This window comes from Salminus brasiliensis, chromosome 3 (assembly GCF_030463535.1).
Source record: "Salminus brasiliensis chromosome 3, fSalBra1.hap2, whole genome shotgun sequence".
NCBI lineage: Eukaryota > Metazoa > Chordata > Actinopteri > Characiformes > Bryconidae > Salminus > Salminus brasiliensis.
The window spans coordinates 32,663,296-32,691,129 of record NC_132880.1 but is presented as its reverse complement, the minus strand read 5'-3'; the positions used below and the strand labels follow the sequence as shown (position 1 = coordinate 32,691,129).

The window sequence follows — 27,834 nt, the reverse complement described above, 5'->3', positions numbered from 1 at the left end:
ATATTTGTGTATATTGTTCGTTTTGGTCCTAGACTATAAACAGCAGCCCTATTTTTCACCCTTAAAAATCTTAAGCTCACCGCAGATTTCGCATGTTTATCGTTATCTAGATAACTAGCTAGCATTAGCTACCCTAAGACCTGCTGATGTTCATTTTAACATTACGTTGCGTGATAAGCTCAAGAAAATAGCTATTAGGAAAAAATGTATTTTTTTTTTGTACTTGGCTTATTTTTAAGTGGACATTTTGAGGTGTTATTTTGAAGACACAGCCTCACTCGAGCTGTCGTTTTTATGCTTCGTTGGCGTTCGCCGTCGGAAACGAGTTCACAACGTTTGTCTTCTTAGGGCCTCCGTAGATCTCCGACATATTGTTTGTGAGGAGCAATTTGCTGAGGGAGCGAAGCTTCTATCCTTTTGGTCCTTACAGGCCGACAACAGCGACTTTTCTGTGAAGACAGCGAGATGGGTGAGTGTGTGTGATATCTGAATGTACGTGTCCTGAGGTTAGTCGGTTGAACGTGTCGTTTGTGGTGAAGCTGGGTTGGTAAACACGTTTACCGCTGCTAGCTAGCTAGTGCTCCTTTTAGCTAGCTAGCTAGCGAGCTATCATGACTGGGTGCTGCAGTAGCCGTTATGGGGAACACACTGGAATTAGCCAGCTGCACTGATAGACATGTTTTAGAGGGGCTAGTGTCAGACGTCGTAACTAATCCGTTAGAAGCTAGCTAACGGCTAAAAAGACGTGTTTTATTCCACATAAGACATTTATAATGGGTAAATAGACAGTTTTTTTTTAGATCTACGATTAGCACTAAAGCTCACACGCCTGACATTCGTTGCATTCCTGAGGTGACTTAGCTAGCTACCAGCAGACAAAAAGCTGTCCTTAGTGGGGAACTGTTAGCTAACTAGCCGGGGAGCTAACGGTAGCTAGTGCTATATCCAGTAATGTAGCTAGCAAGCATGTCTGGTGACCACAGGTTAAGCTAGTGCAGTATAACTAGCTATAGCTGTAGATATTAGGACTTTGATCACTAACACTTCCTTCCAACAGATAACCTGGCGAAACAGCAGTACTTTTGCTAGCTAGCTAACGCTGCCTTGTTTCAGTCTGTTAGGGAGTGTTTACCTTCTAGGATGACTAGTCATATTGGACCCGCATGCTGACTTGCCTCATCACTGTTGAGGTTTCCAGAAGGGACTTCTGGAAACAGTGGGTTTATGTGATTGTCTGAAATCCATATTCCCCTCATTTTACCATAGTTAGATATATTGATCACTTTATTAATGCCAGAGGGAAAGTCACACATTATAGCTGCACAGAAACTAGTAGGAATAGCAAAACGTATGTATGTATGTATGTATGTATGTATGTATGTATGTATGTATGTATGTGTGTATGTATATATATGTATGTATATATATATATATATATATGTATATATACACACACACAGACACACACTATTTCAGCTGTGTATATATATTTGTATTTTGTATTTTTTTTGCTTATATTTCTATATTTTCATATTTTTATATTTTATTCTTTAACTTAAATGTAACTTATTCTATTTTTTTATTATTATTATTTTATTTTTCTTTTGCACTTCACTTTATTAAGTTAAGGTTTAGTTAAGTTTAAATGTAGATTTTTATTGTGTAGCTTGATGTGGGCAGACTGTCATAAAAGCATTTCACTGCAAGTTATACTGTGTATGACTATGTATGTGACAAATAAAATTGAAAACAAGCCTACCATTATAATAGTGATATAAATTAAATACAGAATAAGAAAATGTAGATTTGCCTTTGTGCTAAGAGAAGCACGCTCGTTCAGCTTAAAGCTAAATGTACCATCCCTTCCCTTAGGCCTCATTATTAGCCTACATTAACTCATTATTGAAGAGTATTTGGCCTTGTTTTACCTCGCTGTTCTATGACTTTACCGTAAAGAGGATTCTCAAGCCCCATCTCTTACAAGCCATGTCCCTGTAGTTTTTAATGATGTTGAATCTATTCACATTATTATGTAAATCATTAGAGGAACTTGGCAATATGACAGTATTTTATTGTGTCATGATACATTTTGTTATTGTGATGACAATATGCTTTTCTTAACATATCAAGCATACTGTCATTGCTTAATAAACACTGATCAGCTGCAGGTTTCATTACAAAGAGTTTGATTAGATGAAGTGCAGCAGATGCATACAAATTACTCTGTTCAGTACGGGAGAGTATTTGAATAGTGGTTTATAAGAATCTGTTGCTACTGATGTTTTTAGTCTGGTTTACATGTATTGTGCTAAATATCGTGTATCACGAAGAAAGTCTTTAAATATTGTAGTATTTTTTTTTCATATCGCCCAGCCCTTATCATTAGTCATTTAAACTGTAATGTTTTTGAGCAAATAAAAAAGGTTTGGTTCTGTACTTGACTGCATTAAGGTTCAAATTCCTTCTAGCTTTAGATGATAGTTAAATAGATGATCAGACGAGCTCTAACAAACAAATAGGTTATTTGATCGTATCTATGCAAATATGTTCATAGAAAGGGCATATTTTGTTTTTCCTCCGTCGCTGTGGCTTCTAGTTGAAAGCATGGAAGACATGCATGTGGTCAGTTCAGTTGAAATAGCTCCTGTGACTGGGGCCTAAGCCACACTGCTATTTTGGAGTAACATGTGATGGACAACTATAACTGTAATGGTGCACTCACTGAGTGAGGTAGAAGCCCAGTTTGCTTTTCTGGCAAACTCAATTTGTAACACATGGTAAATAGTTTTGTTCTGTTCTCTCATGGCGAGATGACTTGCTTAGTTGTCTGACGTATTGGAAAGTAGGTCAAGCTTCACACTTTAAGAGTAGCAGGACCCTGAGCTTGCTGTCCAGCTTTTTATTAAATGTAGATCAGTAGTTTGGCCGCTAGCTGATTGCCTGAAAGCAGGGAAACAAATCTTGAGTGGTTCTTAATGGTTGACCCAGTAAAACATTAAAACTGTGGGAGATACCCCTGTAAGCGGGGAAAGCGGAAATGCTGAATTTGTTTACTGGGTTGGTTCTGGTCACTGCCAACCACTGTCCAATATAGAACTGTTAATGTATATAATGCAGTTAATGGCATTGATACTTCAGCACTGTTTAATGCTGCAGCACTGTGCCAAGTGTATGTCTTGTACACCTGATCTGAAAAGGATGTCCTGTACAGCTTGGACTGATTACATTTTTCTACTTTGTTTGGTGAGGGTAAATTACTAACTGCTCAGGTTTGTGTATGTATTTTAAACCTACAGTTGAAATATATATTTTATATATATACTTTGGAAAAGAACATAATTTACATGACCCTGAACTATTGTGGTGAAGCATATTTGTTCGGTTTATTTTAGATCATTTGTAGACGCTAAAAATGAATGGATCTGAAAACAATCTTGTGCAACCAGCATATGTCCTACACATGTCCCAGTTTCTTTGTTGTGTGACACCAAGATCTGTCCGTATTAATATTTTGTCAAGCTCTGCAGTGTGAATACTATGTTACAGCACATGTCTCTAGTCTTGGCTTGTCTGTCTGTCTTATTGATGTTCTTATCTACACTTTTTGAGACACATGCACATTTATTGTTTCTTCTGAAAAAGACTTGAGGGGTAAAATGGGGCAAAATAATTGTGTCCTGATTTTGTCTCTACTCTCCAAGGAAATCTTTCTACTAGATTTTGGAGCATTGCTGGGAGAGTTTGATTGTGTTGTGATGAGTGTTCGTGCGACCAGTCCAAAAAGTTCTTGATGGAGTACCATCATTCCAGAGAACGCAGTTCAACAGCTCAATGATGGAGGGCTTTATACTCCTGTAGTCCAGATCTGGCATTAGGCATGGTTCCCATAGGTTCTTGGTTAATTTCTTCAGAGAATCCTATTCTATTGCCAATCCTTCTCTATAGGGACTAGACAAGGTGTGTGTGGGTGTGTGTGTGTGTTAAACAAATGAGTTTAACGTTTGCGGTGTGTCACAATGACAACTTGCTAAATACAAGCTAACTGAATGTGTGTGATGTATTCCCCTAATACTCCTGTGCACTTCAGTCTCTTTTGGCTTTTATTTAGTGACACAACACAGTGGTGCACAATTGCTGAGAGTGGGAACTTAAGATGCTTGCTCAAGCAAACAGCGATTAGCTCTCCTCTGCAGTTTGGTTCTACTAAGTGAGTCTGAATGGTTCTGCATGAGTGTGTAGTGCTCAGCAGACTAAGGATCAACTGAATGTGCTGTGATTGAAAGCTGCTGAGACTGCTGTACACTTATTTTTATTTATTTATTATGGCAATGGAGGGAAAATGTGTTTTTCTGCATTTATGTTGATATCGTTTCAACATATGGAAATGTCTGCTGAACCAGTTCTTTGTATGCAAGATTGACTTTAAAGTTTGTGCTGTGCCTGAATTTCTCATCTGGTTTGCTGCATAAAGAGTCCTCCATTTTCTCTTGCCACTGATCCATGTGTAAAGTAGTCCTAAGCCGTTCTGATTTATCTGGTAACTACCATTGGGTTTGAATTGATGAAAGTTGATGTAGGAAGTGGTCTGAAGTATGCTTCTACATACTCTATTCCTCTTGTCCTGCAGAGCCGTCAGCAAGTCCTGCAAAGGATAACTACAGGATGAACCGCTACAAGAACAAAGCACTTAATCTAGAGGAGATGCGCAGAAGAAGAGAAGAGGAGGGCGTTCAGTTAAGAAAGCAGAAAAGAGAACAGCAAGTAAGTCTGTCTGTCTCGCTCACATTGTATTCTTAACACTTCTAGCTCTCCTGGCACACTGTAATGCTTGTCATTGTCCTCTCTGTCTGGCAGCTGTTTAAGAGGAGAAATGTGGAGTTGCTGAATGAGGAAGGGGGCATGTTTGACAGCCCACTTATGGACTCCTATGTCAGCTCGACCACAATGCAAGTAGGTCACACCTTCCCTGTGCATTCCACTCCCACAGTTGGCCTATTGGGAGTCCAGCTACATGTATACATTATTTTATTTTTTCCAGAAAAAGCCTTTTGCCCAATTGGCAGTATTTTTAAATGGTCTTAATGATAGATTTTTTAGAAATGTGTTCTTAAAAAGTAAAGTATGCATAATCTACCCCCCAGGCTCAAATAAGATATAAAACTATATTAAAGTTTGCAGATGTAATGACTCCTAAATTTAGAAATGAGTTCAAAATTAACTCCCCTGCTTTCTGTTGCAAGCTCTTTCGTTCCCTTGAGTTTGGGCTCATATTCAGGATAGATTTACAGGACTATTTACATATACATGCACACTGATCACACATCACCATAACATTAGTACCACTGAGAGGTGAACTGGAAAAACATTGATTATTATGTGCAGTGGATCAGAACATAAGCTCACTACTTTAAATCTCATGTGGAGTATGGCCATAGTCTAAGTCTTAGTCTTAGTGGAGTTGCAAGATTCCATTCTATATCTGGTTCTACCTGTCATGTCCTTTCAGGAAGGAGTTATTACAAGAGATATGGTGGAAATGCTCTTCTCAGATGATCCTGAAATGCAGCTGGCTACAACACAGAAATTCAGAAAACTACTGTCCAAAGGTATTCATGACACATTACTGCACTTAGAGAGTCATGGTCTAGTGCTGTATAAATGTTGGAATTTTGATTATTCCTATCAAATTTTTTACTGTTATTTAGAACCAAACCCACCCATTGATGAGGTCATCGGCACACCAGGAGTCGTAAACAGATTTGTAGAGTTTCTTGAAAAAAGCACTGATTGCACATTACAGGTAAAATGTTTGCTATCATCTTTCCAATCCATAATCATTTCCTGACTTAAGCCAGTTGATTGGCTATGTCTTTGTGTTTATTTCCTGTGTTAATCGTTCTCAGTTTGAGGCCGCATGGGCACTGACCAACATTGCCTCTGGGACATCTCAGCAGACAAAGTATGTAATAGAAGCGGGTGCGGTACCAGTGTTCATCCAGCTCCTCAACTCTGATTTTGAAGACGTCCAAGAACAGGTACTGACAGGCTGCATGGAGACCGAAGTAGCAAAAGGTCAGAAAAGTTGTCTAGCCTAACTTTCAAGCACATGTTCACTCTAAGTGTGTTCAACCTGAGAGTCAATTAGGTGTTCTTCCGTCAGGCTGAAAACATTAATGGTGTTGCTATCAAAGTTTTGAAGATGCCTTGAGCTTTCCTGGAATCTCACACTCTGCCTTTTTTCCAGGCTGTATGGGCGCTAGGCAATATTGCTGGAGACAGTGCCGTATGCAGAGACTTTGTACTGAACTGCAATATCCTTCCACCGTTATTAATGTGAGTGCTCATGTACTGCACCTGCTGATCTCATTTTTCTTGTCTCAAGGTCATCTGTGTCATTCATATTCATTTTCCTTTTCACCTGATTTCAGCAAGTATATATATTTAAATTTATTTATAAATTATATATATCAATTTATTTATTTGTTTATTTTTGATGATGCCTAATGTTTATTTATATATAATTATATGACATGCTTAATACCTTTTAGGCTGCTGACCAAATCGACTCGTCTTACAATGACCAGGAATGCTGTGTGGGCCCTGTCCAACTTATGCAGAGGCAAAAGTCCACCCCCAGAATTTGAAAAGGTTTCAATTTCTTGCTCTTTCCCCTGTCCTCCTGTCTGTCTAGATTTAATATTTTTAACTCCTCTCTGGGTTTCATTTTGGTCTTGCGCTCTAGATTATTAGAAATTGTGTAGCCCTTTCCAGGCTATTTTTGGATGTTTGGGTAGAGCAGTCACTCTGATGGTAAAATTCAGTATTAGTGAGCTGTACATTCAGTTGAACTGACAGTTGTCAGTTGAATTTGGTTAATTAGTTGTTTGATTAACTAAGGAACAGTCACTCATTCACAAGGGTGATTTGCATGTTGACTGAATGTAAATGAAATACAAATGTGCTGTATGTGGATGTAAGTATCTATAAGTAATGGGTAACTGTTTAAGGCACGTGTTGTCCTGCGTTCCCCTCACTTGTCTAATTGGGTATGATGTAGGTGAAGAGCAAGAAAGTGGGTGGAATTTATAAACCCTTCACATGCCAGATTGCATTCTTTCCGCCCTACATTCCTCTAAAAGATACAGCTGCTGAGCCACGGAGTGGGCTAGGCACAAACAACACCAGCCAGGATCTGTGCTCTGAACAACTTGGACAGTTGTGTTATCTGAAAACCTGTGATCTTTTATTTTATTTTGCTTTATGGTTTGGGTTGTTCTACTGTTTTAAAATGTAGCCTATGATACTGTGGACACCAGCCATGCTCCTGGAGACCTTCCTTCATGCAGACTTTAGCTCCAAACTGACTCAACCCCACCTGATTCTTGGAATTATTATTATTATTATGTTGTTGTTGTTGTTGTTTAGTGAAACAAAGTGTGTTTAGTTTGGGCTGCAGGTAAAACTTGCAGGAAGACAGATGTGTATTTTATGGTTAATTCCAGCACTCAACATCTCTGAAGAGCCATGTGCTTCTAATCCATAAACTTCTCCAACCCTTTGTCGATTTGTGCATATAGGTATCTCCATGTCTGCCAGTGCTGTCCCGCCTGCTGTTCAGCAGTGATTCTGACCTCCTGGCTGATGCATGCTGGGCCCTGTCCTACCTCTCAGATGGGCCGAATGAGAAAATTCAGGCTGTGATTGACTCTGGGGTCTGCAGGAGGCTGGTGGAGCTTCTGATGTGAGTCTTGGTGTCTAGAAAATCATTTTTTAGAAAAGATCTATCTGTATGAAATTTCAATTTCACTCAATGTAATTGGTTTCACTTTGACCGTTGGCTGAGGTGGGTCTGCTTTTGTTCTCTTTGCAGGCACTCAGATTATAAAGTGGCTTCTCCAGCACTGAGGGCTGTGGGAAACATAGTCACTGGAGATGATATTCAGACACAGGTCTGTGTGCTTGTGCGTTTTTATCTGTTTGTGTTCACATGCATTTGATTTCTGGTTTAAAACTTGCTAAAACTGGCTCCGTCCTTCCTGTCTTTATTTCTGTCTCTCCTCCTTTCTTTCTCCCCTCCTGCTTTGTGCACTGCAGGTGGTGCTGAACTGCTCTGCACTCCCTTGTCTCCTGCACCTGCTTAGCAGTGCCAAGGAGTCCATCAGGAAGGAGGCCTGCTGGACCATCTCCAACATCACAGCAGGGAACCGAGCACAGATACAGGTACATACAGGACTTCTACACCTTACTGCTAATATTGAGGTACAAGCAGGCTCATACATTATCAAATTAGAAGACAGCAATGACATGTTAATTCATCTGCACAGACATCGATTCTGTCAGTTGGTGTTAAGCTTGAGGTTGCTTTCTGTAATGTGTACATGCACTGCTAAGCAGCAACCCTGAATTAACTGGGAAAGGCTCTGCTGATCTAAAGTTGAATGTACTTAGTTAGGAATTCTTTTTCAGGCACTTTTCATTTCATTTAATATTATATTTAATATAAAACATATTACTTTAAAATCTTGGACTAGTCTTTAACTTGAAATTGAGACTAAATTGCCAATGTAATGTTATTTATTAATAGAGCAGAAAGAAGTGATTCTTTGTTTGATATATTTTAATTTTCATCTTCTCAGACGGTAATAGATGCAAACATCTTCCCTGTGCTGATTGAAGTCCTTCAAAAAGCAGAGTTCCGTACCAGGAAAGAGGCAGCGTGGGCCATCACTAATGCAACATCAGGAGGCACACCTGAACAGATCCGGTAAGCTGAGACAAAACCTAGATTTACATTCAGTTAGACTAAAATAATATCTTTGCAATGTATGAAATTCATACTGTCTATAGTGATGACAAGAAGACAAAAGGAGACTTGAAAAGCTTACGGATACGGACTGAACAGAGCCGCATCACTGGAAGTCTTGGGGCAGTGTAGCCAGTAGTTTAAGTGAGGCATGGCCACTGCAGGAGCAAAAGAAAGAATATGCATAAGGCAAAACCTTTTACAATTTTATTTATTTATTTTTTTGCCGTTCACTCTGCTGCTGCTTTCATGCTTTTGTAGTAAATACATTATCATGACCTTCTCCACAATCGACTTTTTTTAAATCATTGTTGAAACGTTTGACTATGAACTGCCTTCTAATGGATATATTGCTTAACATTCATGCTCACTCATTTTCTCTGCAGGTATCTGGTAAATTTGGGCTGCATTAAGCCCTTATGTGACCTGTTGACGGTGATGGACTCTAAGATTGTGCAGGTAGCTCTGAATGGACTGGAGAATATTCTGAGACTCGGCGAACAGGAGGCCAGACAGAACGGAAGTGGAATCAACCCATACTGCAGTCTCATAGAGGAGGCCTATGGTTAATATATATTTTCATTTATATTGTTGGTGGTAGTGGGTCGTTCCTTCACTAGAGTCGGGACCAATTCTCACAAACAAAAAACAAATCTTCCAGATAATATTCACAGCCCTTCTTAGATTATTGTCACTTCTAATATAACACACCAAATACTATGTAGGCTTTGGCAGTTGAGTTGAATCAGGTGCGTTAAATGCTAAATAAAGCTAAATCCTGCAGGGCTGCAGCCTTCAACAATTGCACTCTCACACCACGATGGTACCAATAACATTTTCCATCTTCTCCATTAGGCTTGGACAAGATTGAGTTCCTTCAGAGCCATGAGAATCAGGAGATCTACCAGAAAGCCTTTGATCTCATCGAGCACTACTTTGGTGTAGAGGAGGAGGATGCTACTCTGGCACCACAGGTGGATGAGAACCAGCAGCAGTACCTTTTTCCTCAGCAGGAGGCCCCCATGGAGGGCTTTCAGCTCTAATCAACTTCCCAACACTTCTTTATCCTCCCCTAGCGCATCTGTACCCTTTCAGTCCCCATACCTGTACTGCAGGCTGTATAAAATTTGCTCACAGCTCAGCCAGTAAAGCCTGGCTGTCACCCGAGTAGATTTATTAAGACCAGTTGTGAAAGCGTGCTTGTTGCAGAAGGACGTTACCACTGTTTTGCATACATGCAAGACTTCAGGAACTGAAGTTAAATTTAATTTTAAAATAGTGTGGCCCGAAGGTGGAAGCTAATGGCATTGAATTGTTTTGGAGAGGATGTTTTTGTTTGGGTTTTCTTTTTTTCCTTTCCTCTCTCTATCTGAAAATATCGTTCACTGAGCTTTCATTCCCAACAAAATTCGATAAACCTGTTTGTTTCTGCTTTTTTTTATTATTATTAGTTTGCCCTGAGTTGAGTTTCATTTACAATAATGGTTAAATACACAAAGTCCATTAACATGGCAAAATTGTTAGTAGTAAAACATTGCTAGTTGTTAAGTAAGCCATGCTTCTTAGACACGGCTTTGTACCATCATATGCTTGTCATTGAAAGGTTACACTCATATTCAGAGGCTTTAGGGAACTTTTTTTTTTTTCTTTAAAACTAACTTTTTGTTTCATGCTACTCTTGGGTTTCAAAGAAGCTGGATGGTTGTGCATAAATAATACATTGGGCAGTGTTCAAACACGCGAGGTAGCACAGTTGTATCCAGGCTAGTGGCAATTCAGAGGCAGAGTAATTAATTAGTTGTGTAATGTTTGTGGTGTGTGGTGTTATGAATAGTTCTGAACACACTGTGATTTAATTATTACATGCAAGATTTAAGATTAGAGCACAGCTGAGGGCTGTAAGACCAGATTTTGCAAGTGAGGCTTGGTTGTTTTGTGTATTTCATAGATATGCACAAATACATTTGGACCTCTGCGTTCACTTGAGTTGAGTTTTGGTTTTTGTCTTTGTTGGAATATAGATTCTCTTAATTGCAGCATAGCTGGTGCAGACAGTGTTGTGATCTTTGTTGGAACAGCCCTCAGTTTATCCACGTTAGGCTTTTGCATGGTTTTACTATTCTATCAACAGTGTCTGTGTATCCCTTGCCAAATCTACACTCAGTCATTGCTTTCACATAATAGTGTGGATTAGCTGATCTGCTGCTAATGATGATTTTTGCACAGGCTATAAAATGGCAGAGACTGGCACAAAATAAGTTCCTTTAACACATAATACCCTTGTCTGCGTCTATTGTCATCTTATAAAAATACCCTTTAGCCTTTAATTCCACTTAGTTTACGGTTACTCACATGAGCAATAATTTAAAGATATTAAAGATCTGGCAAGGGATACATGACTAACCTAACAAAATCTTAACATGTATAGGGAAAATAATCGATATATTTGAATATTATGCTATATACTTGCACAACACCTCTTGCACACATGCATACAAACAGCATGCAGTTTACACACCATATACAGATAAAAACATACACACAGGGGAAATGGCTTCCATAATTTCTGACTAAACACTTCTGCACTTTTTTTCACCCCGCTGTTTTCAGTATATCTGTATCAATATCAGTATTTTTTACCCCAAAAACGACAAGAATTGGCACTTTAAATGACCTCACTAAAGCTCAGTCTCAGTCAAAGGGAAATTCCCCTGAGAGTGGGTTTGGTGTGAAATGGTTTTGGAAATTAACTGGATTTCTTTGCAGTGGTGGTGATGGGAACAAGGGGTTGCGATGTTTACAACACAAGTATAGCCATTTCATTTACTATCCAAAACCACCAGTGAACCTATATGTGCCTTCTGAGTTTTACATGCAATGATGTAAAATAGTGGTAAATACTGAAAAAAAATGGATTTCCTTTGGTACTGGTTTCACTTCAACCCCAACTTCTCTGCTCTGCATGGATTTTTTAAACTACACCTTAGGCCAAAACCACCTTCCAAAATTATCATATAACTGTGTTACAGGGATCAGGCAATGTGTTTGTATCCAACTGTGTAATTTAACTTTGTGATTTGATTCCCATCACCATTACTGTGAACAATTCTGACCCAAACCATCTTATTGATTGAATCGTGCTATTTTGAAAAATTTGGTAGAATTTTCCATTGAACTTCTTCCCTCTATGAAATGCTTTATCATTTTCACATGTTGCAGCAGCTTACGACTCGTCCATTTTAACGAGAAGGAGTTTCTGTTGATTTTTCTCGTAGCGTTTACAGGAACTGCTTTTAAAGCTGATTTACCTCTTGATCAAGAAAGCATGATACTGTGAGCCTTTTTTGTATTTTTTCCTTGTTATTATGGAAGCATTGTTTTCTCCTACCTCTACACCACACTGACTTTTGGGTGCTTTAATGAGTGAAGGTTGGATTTTCGTTTGGCTACAGAAGGGTCAATAGGTCTGGATGAAAAATAGGACACTGACTGACAGGTGATGTGTGAAGCAAAGGAAAGAACTTTCAAAGCTGTGTGTTCACATCATGATATTGTAGCTTGTGTTGCTTCTCATGTTTGCAGTGAAGGTCTTTTTAGTAAATCTTGGTCGGTGAATGAGGTCTGTCTTTTTCACACACATTTCAGTGTAGTGCATGATCTTTGAAGACTGTACTAGCTTCTGTGAGCATTTTGGTCATAGTAAGATTCATCTTAGTATTGCAGCTGCTTAAAGGGGAATCTTTTGTAGTATTTGATACTGTTGTCTTTTCCCCAAAACCAGAAAATGTGGTCATGGACTAGAACAAATTATTATTAACAGCGATGATTATTATTTGTCTGACATTTAGATTTGTTTCCATTTTCTCTGGTAAGGGATAGCATTCCATAGGTGTGAAACTATGGAGCTATTTAACAGCGGATTGGACATAAAGTAAGAATTCTTTTCACGCTTAACTGTAATTATTATTTTTTATATATGTAACCTCTTGTGGTCAGCTGTGCTGTTGCAATCTGTGACGTTTTCTGGTACTTGGTGCATGGAAATGTCCTCTGTTTACTGTAGCATTGGATGAAGCTATCGCTATTCATAGTGTCTGTAGAAGTTGCTCTTTTACACTAAACAGAGACAGGTTTGCAGTTTTGCTACAATTAAGGTTATAAGTGTTGGGGGCAAAAAGAGTTCTTATGCCACCTGTGAAGAAGCTTAAATTGGCATGATTGACCCCCAGATGCAGTCAGTCAAACATGTTTGGCATATTTACAACAGGAGATACTAGGCTAACAAACACAAGACTTAGACCAGACCAGTTTGTTAACCTCAGATAACAAACATGTCTTTACTCATCAACTTCATCTGGGGTCTGTGATTAAATCATGTTCATTTGATTTTTCGCCAGAAAAGGTGGGGAGGTTAATCTTTTTGAAACGCCTGTGTCTAGAGTTGGCAAACAGTCGGCTCCTGTGGTATTAGTTTTTTTTGTTTGTTTGTTTTGTTTGGGGTTTTTTTTTTTTTTTTTTTTTTTTTTTTTTTTTCATTTCACTTTAAGCAACGTAGCAATTTATTATGTACTGAGAAAGTAAAGAAATATTTTCTGTTGAGGTAAAACCCCTTAGTTCCTTAAAAAAAAAAAAAACAGCTGCCCTTTTAAATAGCTTGAACGTGTGAAGAATAAGCCAAAAGAAATTACTTCTGACTCGAATTTCAGTACCTTTTAAATTTCAAAATGAAGGCCATTTTTTCCTAGAACGTTTGCTAGATCATAATGATAACTTTAAAGGAATTGATGACTGATTAAATCCCAAATAGCCTGCTGAAAACCTAGATATCTAGCCAATACACTTGTATTGTCTTGATTAATTATTTTTTTATATATAAAGATAATTGAGAACAGCCTAAGCTGGATAGACTTTAATTATGCCATTTTTGACTATTTTATTAAAAATAAATACTGTGGCTAATCAGACTATAGATGCCCTGAAAGGGAATAGTCAGAGAACAGCGATACTGAAGCTTCCTGTAGGATTATAATTATAATAGGATTATAATTGACAGGAAGGGGGAGACAGTATATACACTAGTTCTTGTGTTTGGGAAGACTTGAGGTGCGGTAATATTCAGCAAATCAAAAGAAAGAAAGAACCTAATTAAAAATTAAAATGCACTCCTTTTCACAAAAGTGCCAATCAGACCAACAAAGACTGGAGGTTGATGCATATCAACATGTCTAATTGTGTCCCACCCCTTCTTTTTCCGGACTTTGTTTATTTACTTGAATGTGCACGCGTTTGTGCAAATGTTGCTGCTCTATTTTCATATCTTTATAAAAATCAGAGGTTACATTATCTGCACAGTTTCTGTAGACATGTGGCAGTCTGCTATTTGTACACCAAATTGGTAGAGTAAATCAAAAATAGAAATTGAAATGTAAAGCTAATTTATTATGCTGGACTAATTTACATGGGTTTGTTTGGATTGTTTCTCTTTTTGGAAAATGTACCCTTCTTTCATAGTGGCACAGAAGAGCCAAGAAAGATACCACCTGTCGTAGAAATCTTACACGTTTTGTTTCCATTCGTTCAAGGACTTTCGTTGTTTGTGACGTTGCTTGTATTTATACAGTCTCAGTCGAAGTTTTGGCTGAGTGTGGAGACCCAATCGACTGTTTCAAATCTAACGTCCCCCTGGCTTTACTTCCAGTGCAACCGGTTACAGCACTCCAAGAGACTTCTGGGTCTTTTAAAGCTGTCTTCTCAGAATCATTGGACATGAAAAATGGGCAGTAAAGATCCAGGGAAGGAAGGCAGGAACCACAGTCATCTGTGCCACTCTAAATCTGCCATATCCAGGGATATATAAATAAATAAATAAATAAATAAAGCTTCACTTCAGGTTGTGCTCACTGAAGGACATCCTTTAGAGAGATTAACAAATCAGGGCTTCATGAAACTATGATGTAAGTTACTTACATTTAAAGCTGAAATTAAGGAGACCTGTGTGGGCAAGGTCTTCTTTTTCTTCTTATAATTATTATTATTATTATTATTATTATTATTAATTTTATTATTATTATTATTATTGGCACAATTTACTGAATGAATAGTTCAGACACTGTCCCTGATTAACAATGACTTCCAAGAAGTGCAAAAAAAAAAAAAAAAAAAATAGATAAAAGGCCACACATGTACAGTTGAATTGAGTCTTTCTGGTCTTCCGTCCTAGATCTTGTAGATGTTTATATCTGGAGACTTTTTGTCTCCTCCAAATCCAAAGCCAGTGCTTAATGCTTGGCTATGTCTCATCAAAAAAGTAGAGAAAAAAAAAAAAGGAAAAAAAGGCTAACTTGTTTACAATGTGTTTATTCAATTGTTTTTTTCCTATCTTCTATTTAGTCTCACCCTGGTTGAATATTGTGTCCCGGTCCTTTTTTCTTTTCTTTTTAATTGTATTTTTTGTTTCTCCTTCTTTTGCCAACTATTACCCATCTTATACTGTGACTGACTTGACTTTACCGACGGTATGAATGAGTGACTAAAAACAGATACACAAACTGAACATGTCACACAAACAAAAACATGTACATTAACATTACTGAACAAATGTTTTAAATGGGTTTAAAAGGTTTGTCCAGAATGCAAATAACATGCAAAAAATAAAAACGGCGATAATAAAGATGTCTACTGCATGGCTACTGTAGTTTGTTAGTGTTTGAGTTGTTTCGCTTGTTTTATATAGCATCGCTGTCCTGCAAAAAACATTGTATCTCTAATTTTGGTGTTTTTCAATTTTTGACCTAGTGTGAATCTGCCACTTGTTCTTTACAGTGTGTCAGAATTGCATGATGAGTGGACCAATAGAAATGCTCCAAAATGACTTGGAATAAAATCTTTGCATTGATTTTCTTTGAAAGCTAAGAAGGCTTTTTGCTTCTTCTGTAATGTTGCCATTTTGGTGATACAAGGTTTTGATCTGACAGCGACGTCCTGCACTAATTTAACTTAAAATTGTGTTTGAGTATTTAATTAATTTTGAACAGGAATGTCATGGTAATATCAGGCTTCCACTGATTTCTTTAATCTGTCTAGTTCCTGGGACAGTATGAGTGTACAGCAAATGTCTTTCACAGAAAACATACGTACAGGGTCAAAAATACAGACTTTAACCAGATGCTATTGGTAGCCATCAACAAGTTTCAGGCATACCCCTGGTTGGATATTTGACCACTATTCTTGGTGAAATTGGTTCAGTTAATATAATGTGTTGTTTTTCTGGCATGGACCAGACTTTTAATGTGGACACAGTCCACATGTTTTCATTCAGTTCAGTTCTAAAGTCTTAATTTTAGCCTGCTTCATCTGTTCCACCAATACCTTTGATATGTGTTTGAGGTCATTGTCGTTTCGACTGTCTAGCTGATGGTTTGAGGTTATGCTGAAGCATTCTGAGGTACTCTGTGGAAGCAGGGGTTTCTTTTAATCCACGGTAATGTAGGGTAAAACTCACTACACTGTAGATCGGGACACTGGTACTCCAGCAGCCTGCGGTTCTGGCAGGCCAGTGTCTTTTTTTTGGATTTGGGTTGTTCCTGACCAGCCATTGACCAACTAATTTCCTCTCAGCTGAGGGTGATCGTCTTCTTTCAGACCATGGCAAAGTGGGTACACCTACCGAAAACCACTGCTTACAAACAGTTGTTTGAACGGATGATCTTGGACCCTGTTGTTTAGAAATGGTGACAGAAATGGCTGTGTCCAAACATTCTTCCCAGATCTGCACAGAGTTCCTTGGGCTTTCCCATTGTCCAGTAAGTTCTGTGTAACAAACTCTGTAGGTGAGCACAGAGAAGCTACCAGATGTAGTCAATTACAATCACTTCCAGTCATTTAAGTGGGTTTGGTCATGTTCGGAAAGCACCAAAACATTAACTGCACTGTTCAGCAAATTCTGTGGGGTTTTTGTTTCTGTTATACAGGTATATTGGACACTCAAGCCCAATATTAACAAGCAGTTTATGTCCATGATAAGTGTATGTGAAGTTGCTGTTTTTTTCTTATGGACAGTGAACAGAGATGTTACAATTAGAAGCCATTAAAAAAGAGAAAGCCTTTACTATTTGAGGAACAAAGTAATGTAACATTTCATTTGGCCCGTGTGTCTCATTACAGAAAGTGTCAAATCAGTCAAGCCATGTGGCTGAAATGTGAGGTTTTATCAGTGTGTGTGTGTGTGTGTATATATATATACATACATTTTATGGTCTGTGACACTGGGACAACATCCACAAGCATCCATATAAACTCAAACTACAGGCTCCAATTAAAAGGCTGTGGTGTTACCCACTAAGCTAATCTCCCATCTAAATGTGATTATAAATAAAAAGTATGAAAATGTAATAAAGAAAAAAATGAGGTACTGTCAGGTGTTCTTCTAACAGTACACTACTTCATCACTTCAGAACCATGTTCTTTTATGTCATAAAGATTTAGTAGACATAAAAAGTAAGTTAATTACCTGAATTAAATAATCTAAAGGAATGGGGGAAACAGTAGGAGGTAAATGTGAAAGGCTATTTGCTGATGTTTAGAGTGTTGATTTGTGTAATTATGGAGGCCAAGGAAAGGATTAAATGATTAAGGGAGCGCCACTGAAACGTAAAGGAATTATATACATGTACACAAATGTATTTAAAGTGAGTGAAATGCTCCTTTCCAGAGAAAGTCGCCAAGTCCACATTGTTCACGATGGAGGTGATAGGAGCCACATGTCTGAAGAGTTTAATGCCTCTATATTTCATAAAGTTACTAAATGTTTTGACTACATTGCCTGATTCCTGATATTTCTGAGATTAGCTTTTGGCCTAAAATATATTAACATGTAACTTTTAGAATAATTTGTGCCTACAGGGTTTCTATTTTCAGATTTTACCATTAGCAGTACATTTCAAACTGAACAAAAATATATACGCTACACGGACATCTTGGAACACCTACTAATTCATTGTTTCTTCTGAAATCACGGGTATTAAAATATATATAATCCTGCTCTTGTTAGACTGTCTAACAGGCTTTCTACTAGATTTTGGGGCACTGCTGTGAGAATTTGCTTGCATTCACTTACAAAAACGTTAGTGAGGAAGTTCCCAGATGATCATGATCATCCCAGATGTTTTGGATGGAGCACCATCATCATCATCATCCCTGAGAACACAGCTCCACTGCTCCACAGCTGGTGGGCTGGTGGGCTTCACACCCCTCTAGTCCACACCTGGCGCCAATAGGTTCATGTTTATCTGCTCCAGAGAGTCCTATTCTTTTGGCAATAGTTCTCTACAGAGACTAAAAAACCAGTAAATGAATGCCTTCATTAGAAGAGGTGTCCACAAACATTTAGACATATGATGTATGGAAGTTAACTGGTGGCTTGGCTGTATTTGTGGCCCCTGGTCCTCTCCCCACCACTGGGGTGGTGGAAACAGCAGTATTGCCCTAACCTGCCTTCACGACAAACGTGGCTAATGGAGCAAATGAACCTGAGCGTAGCTAGTTTGCTTTCTGGACCGAAGGGATCTCCGCGTTTGGTGAGTGGGTTTTTTGGGGGACTTTTGTGGGCTGTTTTTACTGCCTGTGAGGGGAAATCGGTGGGCTAGCTCTAGCTGTGTCGGAAGCGCTGTTTCTTCCTCGCCAATCCGCTTCCACTCGTCCTTTCTGCTTCCTGCGGCCGTTGGCGGAGCAAACATTCAGTACTTTCTTTTTCTGCGAAGAGGGGAGGATTTCTCTGGGACCTGTTTGAGGTAGCTAGCTTTATATAATCACAGCCGTGCTGTTTTAAAACAGTGTGTGTTGTGACTGTGAATTTTACAGGTTTTACTCGTCTTACTTGGGTTTTATCCCAGGCGCTAACGAGCTTTAGCTGCTCGAGTTATCTAACGTTAGTTTTGACTTGTGAGAAAAGCCAGCAAACGCTTTCAACAGTCCGTGTAGTTTAGCTACTTAGCTACTTAGCTACCTAGCTAACTAACTGTAAAGCTGTAGCTAGCTAGTTATATAATCCAGACAGTTTGTGACCACGGGTGTATTTGTGTGTTTTATCGTTTATGCGGCCGTTTATGGTCATAATTTGATGGCAGTGTTCAGTAGATAGCTAGCAGCTGGCTAAACTAGCTTAGCCAAGTAGTAAGAACTATCCGGGACAGCCCTGACTTGCTAGCTAGATAGCTAGTTAGCGAGCTAGCTAACTGATCGTCAGCTGGGACATTTCGCCCTTTTTTTACATGACTACACATTGTTTGCACAGCCGACCTTGATTAGATATTCTTAAATGTACTAGCACTACTTGGCTCGAACTGACTTATCTACAGAAGCTAGCTAGCTAGCTAGCACAAAGCTAAAGTAGCTAGCTAGCTAGCTCGCTAGCATGGCCAGGTTAGCAAGTTGCGTGAGTGGCTAGCTAGCTAACGACAGCGCGGAGTGTCTTCAGTGTTGGGACTAATGAGAGCTGTGACCAGATAAAGTAAAGTATAGTATGTTTAAAGGTAGTATTCTGTTGTGAGGTTATAGATCAGGCATGATTGGTTGAGAAATCCATAGAGGACACTGCCTTTGAAGGTGTGACTTAATAGTATTTGTTTGTCCACAGATCAATAATGAAGAGACAAGACACTGAGGATCAAGTTGTGGACACCAGCGGCGGGTCTCCTGTCAGTGGTGATGGCACAGGAGAGAGTACAGTTAGTCCTGAAGGAACCGACAGTCCAAAAGAGCCAAGCACACAGACAGACAGCTCTCCAACTCTTAGCTCCAGAGCAGATGAAGGCCGTAAGTGGAAGAAGAAGCCTGCAGACGTCAATCCAAATTTGGACTAAAGCCACCTGGATTACCAGTAGTTATTTACTGATACAGATTTGGTTCTGACATCATCATGTAGCTCTAATCATAAGGTTACACCAAACTGAAATAAAATAAATGTATGTTTAAGAGAGGAACATTCAATACAGTATACGTGACATTCAGAACTTGAATATGTTTAAAAATACATTAAAAAAAATTCTAAACAAAATCACCATAAACATTGATGGTGCTTTTATATCCATTATTAAAATTTTCCCTGTGCCGTTCTCAGTGGCTGAGGCTGGAGCAGTTCCTGCTTCCTGTGATGTGGCCGAGGAGCTGAGCAGAAAGCTGGAGGATATCCTCAGCACTTATTGTCAGGAAGATGGTGGTGAGGACACAGCTGTGCCGAACGGCCAACCTGATGGCGTGGAGGTCAACGGACTGACTTACCGAGAGGACGGCAAGACAGAAGATGCCAAACTGAATGGTAGCAGCAGCACAGAGAAGGACCAGAAGAAGCTCCAGGAGAAAAAGAAGGTTAAAGGACTGGGTGAGTGGTGGAAGAAAGAAACAATCAACCAAGATTGAGCAACATGTCAAAGACATAACAGCACAATATTTTAAGATGTTTTCACAATATCTGATTCTTAGTTTTGTAAACAAACAGAATGCACAAAATTAGAAGTACACTATTTTTTTGTATTTTGTTTCATGAAGGCTTCTGCTACTGTATATGCCATAAAGTGGAGTTGCATTCAATCTCTCTCAAGCTCTTCACTTCTGCTTTTTATAGGCAAGGAGATAACGCTGCTTATGCAGACTCTGAACACACTGAGCACTCCAGAGGAGAAACTTGCTGGTCTGTGCAAGAAGTATGCCGAGCTGGTAAGAGAACAGATCCTGTTCTTAGAAATTTTATTTTAATTGTTCCTGAATTTTTATTATTATTTTTTAAAGTATTTATTAATTTAGCATTGACCTTAGAATCAGACTTTAGTGCTTGACCAAACCTATGGCTTTAGATATGATCTCACCATGTGGTCTAACGTCAAAGTAAGTTCATGCCAGAAACATGAGGTCTGTGTATATGATGTGCCAAAAATGTTGTATGTGCAGGTAAGTCTGGCATTCTGTTTATTATATGGATGCACCAGTGTTGTCAGTCACAAATGACACATGCTGTAGTGTCAGATATTATAACACTGTTACCAAGGTCGTAAACCTTTGAGCAGACACAGTTAAAAAAACATCAGGATTTAAACTAGTTCAGAGTATCTGTTGACTACAGCATCAAATCTGAAGGCCTCTGTTGTTTATATATACACGACAAACACAGTCTTTGCCCGAAGCAAAACTGCACTCTTAAAAAGGAGGGGTGGTTCTTTATTAAAGCCAGTGGTTATGTGTAAAAGTATGGCAACTTAAAGAACCCCAGGTTAATTGAAAATGTAAGTCCCATGGTTTACATTTTCTCATTTCATGGTTTCAACAGTGTTGCTGTTGTTTGTTCTGGGCAGTTGCAGTCCCCCCAACCTTGTTTCTGTGTCTATGCTGGTAAGCTGTAATGTAGAGTGCTCTGGCGCACTGTCAGCTAACAGCCCACATTCTTGGCAGACCCTGCACTGCCATTTCAGCTGATTGAGTTCATGTATTGAGCTTCAGAGGCAGTTTATTCATGCAGAGAACAATAGTGGGAAGTACGCTGCTGTTTCACCAAACTCTCCACACAGCAATCAGTACTGATATTATCTGTTCTACACAGAATCTATCAAATTTTGTTTTCCCAAGGTGATGTTAATTGCTCAAATTCAAGACTGATTCTGGTAAAATTGTAGGTCTGGTAATGTAGTAATTTAGTTGTGCAGTTAAGAGTAATTGTTTTAAAATATAGTTTTTGTATTTTAACCCATTAGGAACACTACACTCGGTAGGTCTCCCTTTGCTCTCAAAACAGCCTCTAGCCTCCAGTTTGGGTGGGCCTGTGCGGTCTGCAGCCTCAGCTTTCTGTTCTTGGCTGACAGAATTAAAACTTGATGTGGTGTTCTGCTGTTGTAGCCCGTCTGCCTCAACATAATGCCTTTCTTCTCAATGATTATCTTTATGATAGCTTTTCTGTCCGCTCAAACCATTCTCTATTTACCTCTCCGCAAGAAGGCCGCTTGCTGAATGTTTTTCCTTTATTACACCATACTGAGGAAACTCTAGAGAGCGTTGTGCTAAAAATTCATGCTCAGAAATCCTACAAATACCAGCCTGTCTGGTACCAATGGTCATGCCACTCTCCATTACTAAGATTACCCCCCTATGTGTTATCAAGATCTCTGGTGGATTGTTACATTGTTAAATATGCCTGATTGTGTTGTTAGCTTGAAGAGCACCGGAACTCCCAGAAGCAAATGCGGGCTCTACAGAAGAAGCAGACGCAGCTCATTCAGGAGAAAGACCACCTGAGAAACGAACACAGCAAAGCCATTTTGGCCCGCAGCAAGCTGGAGAGCCTGTGCCGTGAACTACAAAGACACAACCGCACACTAAAGGTACTCATTCACTCATTACATCTTAATTCCTGAAGATATTTTATCACATGAATCAGATGTGCAGAATCAGGAAAACAACCCTAAATTGCACAGACCGTGTGGTATCAAGGATTGGGATTGAGTTTGTGATATAACTATATGCCATTGCATTATGGCCGCTTGTGATTTCTCTCCCTGACAGGAGGATGGGGTGCAGCGTGCTCGGCAGGAGGAGGAAAAAAGGAAGGAGGTCACCTCCCACTTTCAGGTCACCCTAAATGACATCCAGGCGCAAATGGAACAGCACAATGAGCGCAATGCCAATTTGCGGCAGGAGAACATGGAGCTGGCCGAGAAGCTGAAGAAACTTATTGAACAGTATGAGCTACGGGAGGAGGTCAGTGGTTGATAAAGAAAGGAGAAGTAAAGTGAGGAGCATAGAGTTGGATACTCGCACTCACCGTGTGCTGTACATGGCCAGATTAATTGGAGCAAGGTTAATTAAAACAAACACAGGGTAGTTAATAAAGAGGCTTTATTACAAATCAGTAACAACAAAGTGTTACCTTTAAAGAGTAGCATATACTTTAAAGAAGGACACACAATATAACTATTATATAATTGTTACCATAACTATAATTATGAACAGTTTATAGTGCCTGAAATTATAACCCAATGTTAAATATTAATGTTAAAATATTCCAAACTAAACAACTCTCCATTAACACTTTTACAGTCACATGAGCGAGGCCTAGGTATTAAAGCCATTCATTCTCTCCTAATTATTTTTTATTTTTTTTGCGGAGCTGTTTTGTCTGTTTTGCTATAAAGACCTGTTGAATGAATGAAGTCTTTAGCCTACTTCTCTGTGTCTTTAATGACATTAGTTGTAAGTCGAATTAGTTGTATTAGTTGTTAGTTGAAAATGTGACATGATATTTATTTTGAATGGTGGAGAGTTTTACAGTCGTTGTTACAGATGTACATTTCCTATTAACTATTGATAGGTGAAGTGGTTAGCATTTGATTTTTTTTTGTTGTTGTGGCACTTGTCAGTAGAATGGGATTTGACAAGAGCCAAATTACGATGGCTAGATGAACGTTAGAGAGAGAGAATTGCTGCATGAACTGTTGGCTCCATCATTTTGTGTATTGCTAAATCTTGTTCATTCACTGTTGCAGCACATAGACAAGGTCTTCAAGCACAAAGATCTTCAACAGCAGCTGGTAGATGCTAAGCTCCACCAGGCTCAGGCACTGCTTAAGGATTCTGAGGACCGTCACCAGAAGGAAAAAGAGTTTGTGAGTTTCCAAGAGATACTTTTGTACAAAACAATTTTAGACAGCTAGCAGACAGTGTTTACAGCCAGTCATAGACAAACAAACATCTAATGTCTAAACATTTTCGTGCACTAGACACAAATATACATTCAAATAAGATGCTGTAAAAGTAACTTTGTCATTTGTGTGCAAATTCAGAGTACAGACCCTGTAAAATCATTCGACCATTCTCTGATTTAATTCTGTTTCCCTTTACAGCTGCTGAAAGAGGCTGTAGAGTCACAGAGGATGTATGAACTTATGAAACAGCAAGAAGTTCACCTCAAACAACAGGTGAGCATCTGTTTCTATTACACAGCAGATGGTTCTTGAAAGGTGTGAAGAGTATTGTAAGGCAGTCTTGTTCTGTTTTTGCCCTTTGTCTTTTTTTGCTCAGGTCACTGTAAAACTTTCCTAGATGCTTGGTGTTTATGTATGAAGTTGTTTATTATTTTTCTCTATTACAGTTATCATTATACACAGAGAAGTTTGAAGAATTTCAGAACACATTGTCCAAAAGTAATGAGGTGTTCACAACCTTCAAGCAGGAGATGGAAAAGGTAATTAAACAAAATTATAGAAGTGATTGAACTTCTATTGACACGTTCGTTCTGTTTGACAGTGGTTTCCAAATGTTTTACAGTTCTGTTCACTCTCTGACATAAAACATCCTGCAGTATGCAACTTCTTGTTTCTTACACACTCACACACAGGCGCATCTGAGTACTGAACACTCGTGTGCCACACACTGAAATTCCTTTTTTTACTCTATTAGCTAACTGTCAAGTCTATTTTGGTTTTAAAGCAAGCATTTTAGCATATGTAAAACCTTGCAGTGCAGAATTGGAAAAACATGTTTTTGTGTTTTGCCCACAGATGACAAAGAAGATAAAGAAACTGGAGAAGGAGACAACGATGTACAGGTCACGATGGGAGAGCAGTAACAAAGCCCTATTAGAGATGGCTGAGGAGGTATGTGTTGAGTTGATTGAAAGCTTTATATACATGGCATTTTTTTATGTGCACATCAGAACTAATATAGCTTTAACAGTGCATAAAAAGAAAGCTGTGTTTTGCAAGTTGGTTTTTGAATTTCTTTATCAATAGTGTACTAACAGTTAGGGAAAGAATGTTACTTTTTGTAAAGGATCGCTTTTGTTTGAAATTGATGAAGAAAAAGCTGATTTTCTATGAATTGACATAAGTGCTATGAGACTTGCAGATTACACTGCAAGTGGCAATCAGTGGGGTTCAAGCACTAAGCACCGGCGATGATAGTGCTCAAATAATGGTAAATATTATTAGACTGGCCTCATTTATAATAGATGTAAGATCTCAAAAGGAGATTTTTGGGCATTATCTGAATTAGTAGTGTCCTTCTCATTAACTATAATTGTTCCACAGTAATTACCCCAACTTCACTTTTCAGGACCATAATGCACTATAACGTCTGGAGCGGAGATCAGAGTGTTCAAGAAAGTGGTATAAAACATTTTGTGCTGCTCTCATCAATACTGTTCTTCTTTCTCCAGAAAACACTTCGAGATAAGGAATTGGAGAGCTTGCAAGTGAAGGTGCAGAGGCTTGAGAAGCTTTGCCGCGCTCTTCAGATTGAACGCAATGAACTGAGTAAGAAAGTTCAGGGCCTCAGCAAACCAGAGGATGACCAAGGCCTAGATTCAGGGGCAGCAACAGAGGCTGACTCACGACAACCAGGCATGGACTCAGAAGAAGGAAGCCCTGCCCACCAGAGCAGCCCTGAATCAGAGACTCCACCTACCACCTGCACTCAGGCATGTCCTTGTGGTCCAGAGTTGGAGGCTGAGGCGCAGAGGGAGGTGTGCTCAGCCCAGGATTGAGGTGTTCTCTTTGGGCTAACCGCTCCTCACAATCTCCCCACCTCTGCCAGTGCCCACCAACTTTCAGTGTCTGAGGTTGGTCCTCTGTTTCTGCCTTTGCGGCAGTGTTGTTGTCCATTCTGTCAGGGAAGATTGTGCCTTCAAGATGGCTCTTATGCTGCATTTTTACTTTGTATTTTTCCTTTGGCTGTCTTTGTTACTCTTTCATCACTCAGAAAATTCCTGTCTGTGGAAGTCCCTCACTCTAACACGCTAAAAGGGGCATGGAACATTGCTTCAGCTGCTGCTTAACTTGATGGAGTATTATTGTCCACCTCTCACTTAAATTTACGAATGTTAGCCTCGGGTCTTCTTAGTTTGGCTGAAAAACCTTTAAGAATCTAGACGGATGGCCAGATGTGCTGCTTAAGAGCATCGCCTTATTTCTTACGAAAAACGCAAAGCCGTAATTGTGTGGCAGTAGCTGTGTCTTTTGGTGTTCTTAAATCTGGGTTTAGTATCGGAAACTGTCCATTGCATCTCTCCCAGCTCTTCTATTGTTTTCCTCATTTGTTTTTGTTTATTTATTTATTTTTCAGTGCAATTCCACAATCTAAGGGCCTGAATACACTAGCATAACTTCGACATGCCATAATGTAATGTTGACAGAGATGTAGGATGATACCAGAATCATATTGGTGTTGGCAAATAATTGCTTATATATATATATATATATATAAGTTGTCAGCATCAAACTGATGTATGTGATAGTGTATTTATTAAACACGAGAAGAGCAGAACGTTCAGGTGATGCTGAACTACTGCACTATAATATCTAAAGTAATATTTTATTCATTTTACTGCTTTTGTAACCCTACATAAATAAATATTCTATTAATCTGTAATACTATTCCAGGTGGATTCAGCTTTTTATAAATCAGATGTGTGGACCCAGAATACCCACATTTGTGAATCACTAGCTTTTAGTTTACACTCTTATAAAATAAAGGTGCTACAAAAGCCTTTTTTGAGCGATGTCATAGAAACCAACACTGTTGGTTCCATAAAGAACCAACCTTTACAAATAAAATACGTTTTTTTTTTTGTTTTTTACAAGGTTCTTCACACTCATGTTTCGCGCTCTTTTTCAAAAATAGGTCTTAATGGAAGCAAAAGTGGTTCTTCTAATGCATCGCTCAAAGACCCCTTTGTATGACTGTAGATTTGAGAAGTACTTCGACTTGGAAAGACACTAGGGACGTTTGTGTTTCTGTATTTAACAAGAAAACCAACAATAATCAGCATTTTCTGAAATTGGTAGCAGAATCATGAAAGTTACTGCTGTTTGTCTTTGCAGTGTAAATTTGTTGCCTTCATCATCTACTTCATCATCATGCTACGTCATTGTCAGACTCTAGATAGTATATATAGAGTATCAAGGCCCTCAGTTGACCATACTGGGATAAAAATAAGTGTGATTTGAAATCTGGGAGAAAGTTTGGAATTACGTAAACCTCGTTTTCCATCCACACTTAAATGCAGTGGATAATATTTAAATGATTTATATGTGTTTGTGCAGCCCGTTCCCAAACCCTTGTATTCGCAGCTTTTGCAGAACGTGTTTGTGCTTTAAGACTCTCAAACAGTACACAGTCTAAGTTCTGTATGAATGGGTCAGTTTCATCATCTGGTCATTTGGCCAGTTTTACAAACGTTTCTCCAAAATCATTCCATGAGACTTCATTCCAGAGGGGAAGCATGCATCATTGGACAGAGGTTATGACCACTGAGAAGTGAGTTAACTTCCACAGAATCTATCCGTTTAATCCAGCATTTCCTCATCGTGGAACACTAGTTTGACATTTTTGTTGCTAATATACAGTGTGTCTCTTAACATGATTGTATACAGATTAAAAGCAACTTACATTACAGAAATATTTAACTGCAGACCAGATCCAGTTTTCTGTGTGTGATCAGGTTCAATAAAGAGATTCTAAAAAGTTCAACTCTATGCAATTCTAGTGCCGTTCATGTGATCTTTATTTAGCTATAAAACGAAAAGGTCTGACATGCTAGAAAATGGATGTACGTTGTTCTGATCTCGCCGTAGCTTCACAGTAACAGGAGGCTGGCAACAGCAGTTGCTAAGTCAGTTCTGGCCCTAATCCCTTTTTACGTTTATTTTTGATCTGTTTTATACTTGAGCGTGAGGGCTTCATCTACCTGAACATCAGTCCCGCTAAATCCACTTGACGTCTTCCATGTGTTGACTAGCAGTCAGATGTCAACATGGATCCAGAACAACTGTTATTCATCCACATTCCATCCCGTACACAATAACAGCATGCTAGCTTTCATGGGCTCCCCCCTCATTTGATGTTCAGTAATGCTGGACCCATCCACTGTTGAAAGGTACCAAAGATCTTTGTTGGTTTGTTTTTGTTCTATTTCCTCTTTTTTTTCCACACCCTGTAAACATTATTTGCAAATTAAATTACACACAAAATAATCAGCCTGAGTGTCTGAATTT

At 38.9% G+C, this 27,834-nt stretch overlaps 2 protein-coding genes across 2 annotated transcripts; both read left to right on the top strand.

Moving 5' to 3' along the window:
• Window positions 1-360: 360 nt before the first annotated feature.
• Window positions 361-14,978, top strand: kpna6 (karyopherin alpha 6 (importin alpha 7)). Its single transcript, XM_072675910.1, has 14 exons — window positions 361-469; window positions 4,628-4,761; window positions 4,855-4,950; window positions 5,507-5,606; window positions 5,706-5,800; window positions 5,904-6,035; window positions 6,245-6,333; window positions 6,549-6,648; window positions 7,578-7,741; window positions 7,871-7,949; window positions 8,095-8,220; window positions 8,637-8,764; window positions 9,190-9,368; window positions 9,659-14,978. The coding sequence occupies exons 1-14, from the start codon at window positions 466-468 to the stop codon at window positions 9,844-9,846; spliced, it is 1,614 nt and encodes a 537-aa protein (XP_072532011.1). The 5' UTR covers window positions 361-465; the 3' UTR covers window positions 9,847-14,978.
• Window positions 14,979-18,513: 3,535 nt separating this feature from the next.
• Window positions 18,514-27,813, top strand: txlna (taxilin alpha). Its single transcript, XM_072675909.1, has 11 exons — window positions 18,514-18,591; window positions 19,437-19,615; window positions 19,920-20,180; window positions 20,424-20,515; window positions 21,997-22,167; window positions 22,349-22,543; window positions 23,329-23,448; window positions 23,686-23,760; window positions 23,934-24,026; window positions 24,343-24,438; window positions 24,999-27,813. Exons 2-11 carry the CDS (start codon window positions 19,444-19,446, stop codon window positions 25,323-25,325), a joined length of 1,602 nt encoding a protein of 533 aa, XP_072532010.1. The 5' UTR covers window positions 18,514-18,591; window positions 19,437-19,443; the 3' UTR covers window positions 25,326-27,813.
• Window positions 27,814-27,834: the final 21 nt, after the last annotated feature.

Coding starts and splice junctions, on each gene's coding strand:
- kpna6 (XM_072675910.1), top strand. Junction 7,950..8,094: donor GAGATGATATTCAGACACAG/GTCTGTGTGCTT, acceptor TGTGCACTGCAG/GTGGTGCTGAACTGCTCTGC. Junction 9,369..9,658: donor TCTCATAGAGGAGGCCTATG/GTTAATATATAT, acceptor CTTCTCCATTAG/GCTTGGACAAGATTGAGTTC.
- txlna (XM_072675909.1), top strand. CDS start 19,444: ATGAAGAGACAAGACACTGAGGATCAAGTTGTGGACACCAGCGGCGGG. Junction 20,516..21,996: donor GCAAGAAGTATGCCGAGCTG/GTAAGAGAACAG, acceptor TTGTGTTGTTAG/CTTGAAGAGCACCGGAACTC. Junction 24,439..24,998: donor TATTAGAGATGGCTGAGGAG/GTATGTGTTGAG, acceptor TTCTTTCTCCAG/AAAACACTTCGAGATAAGGA.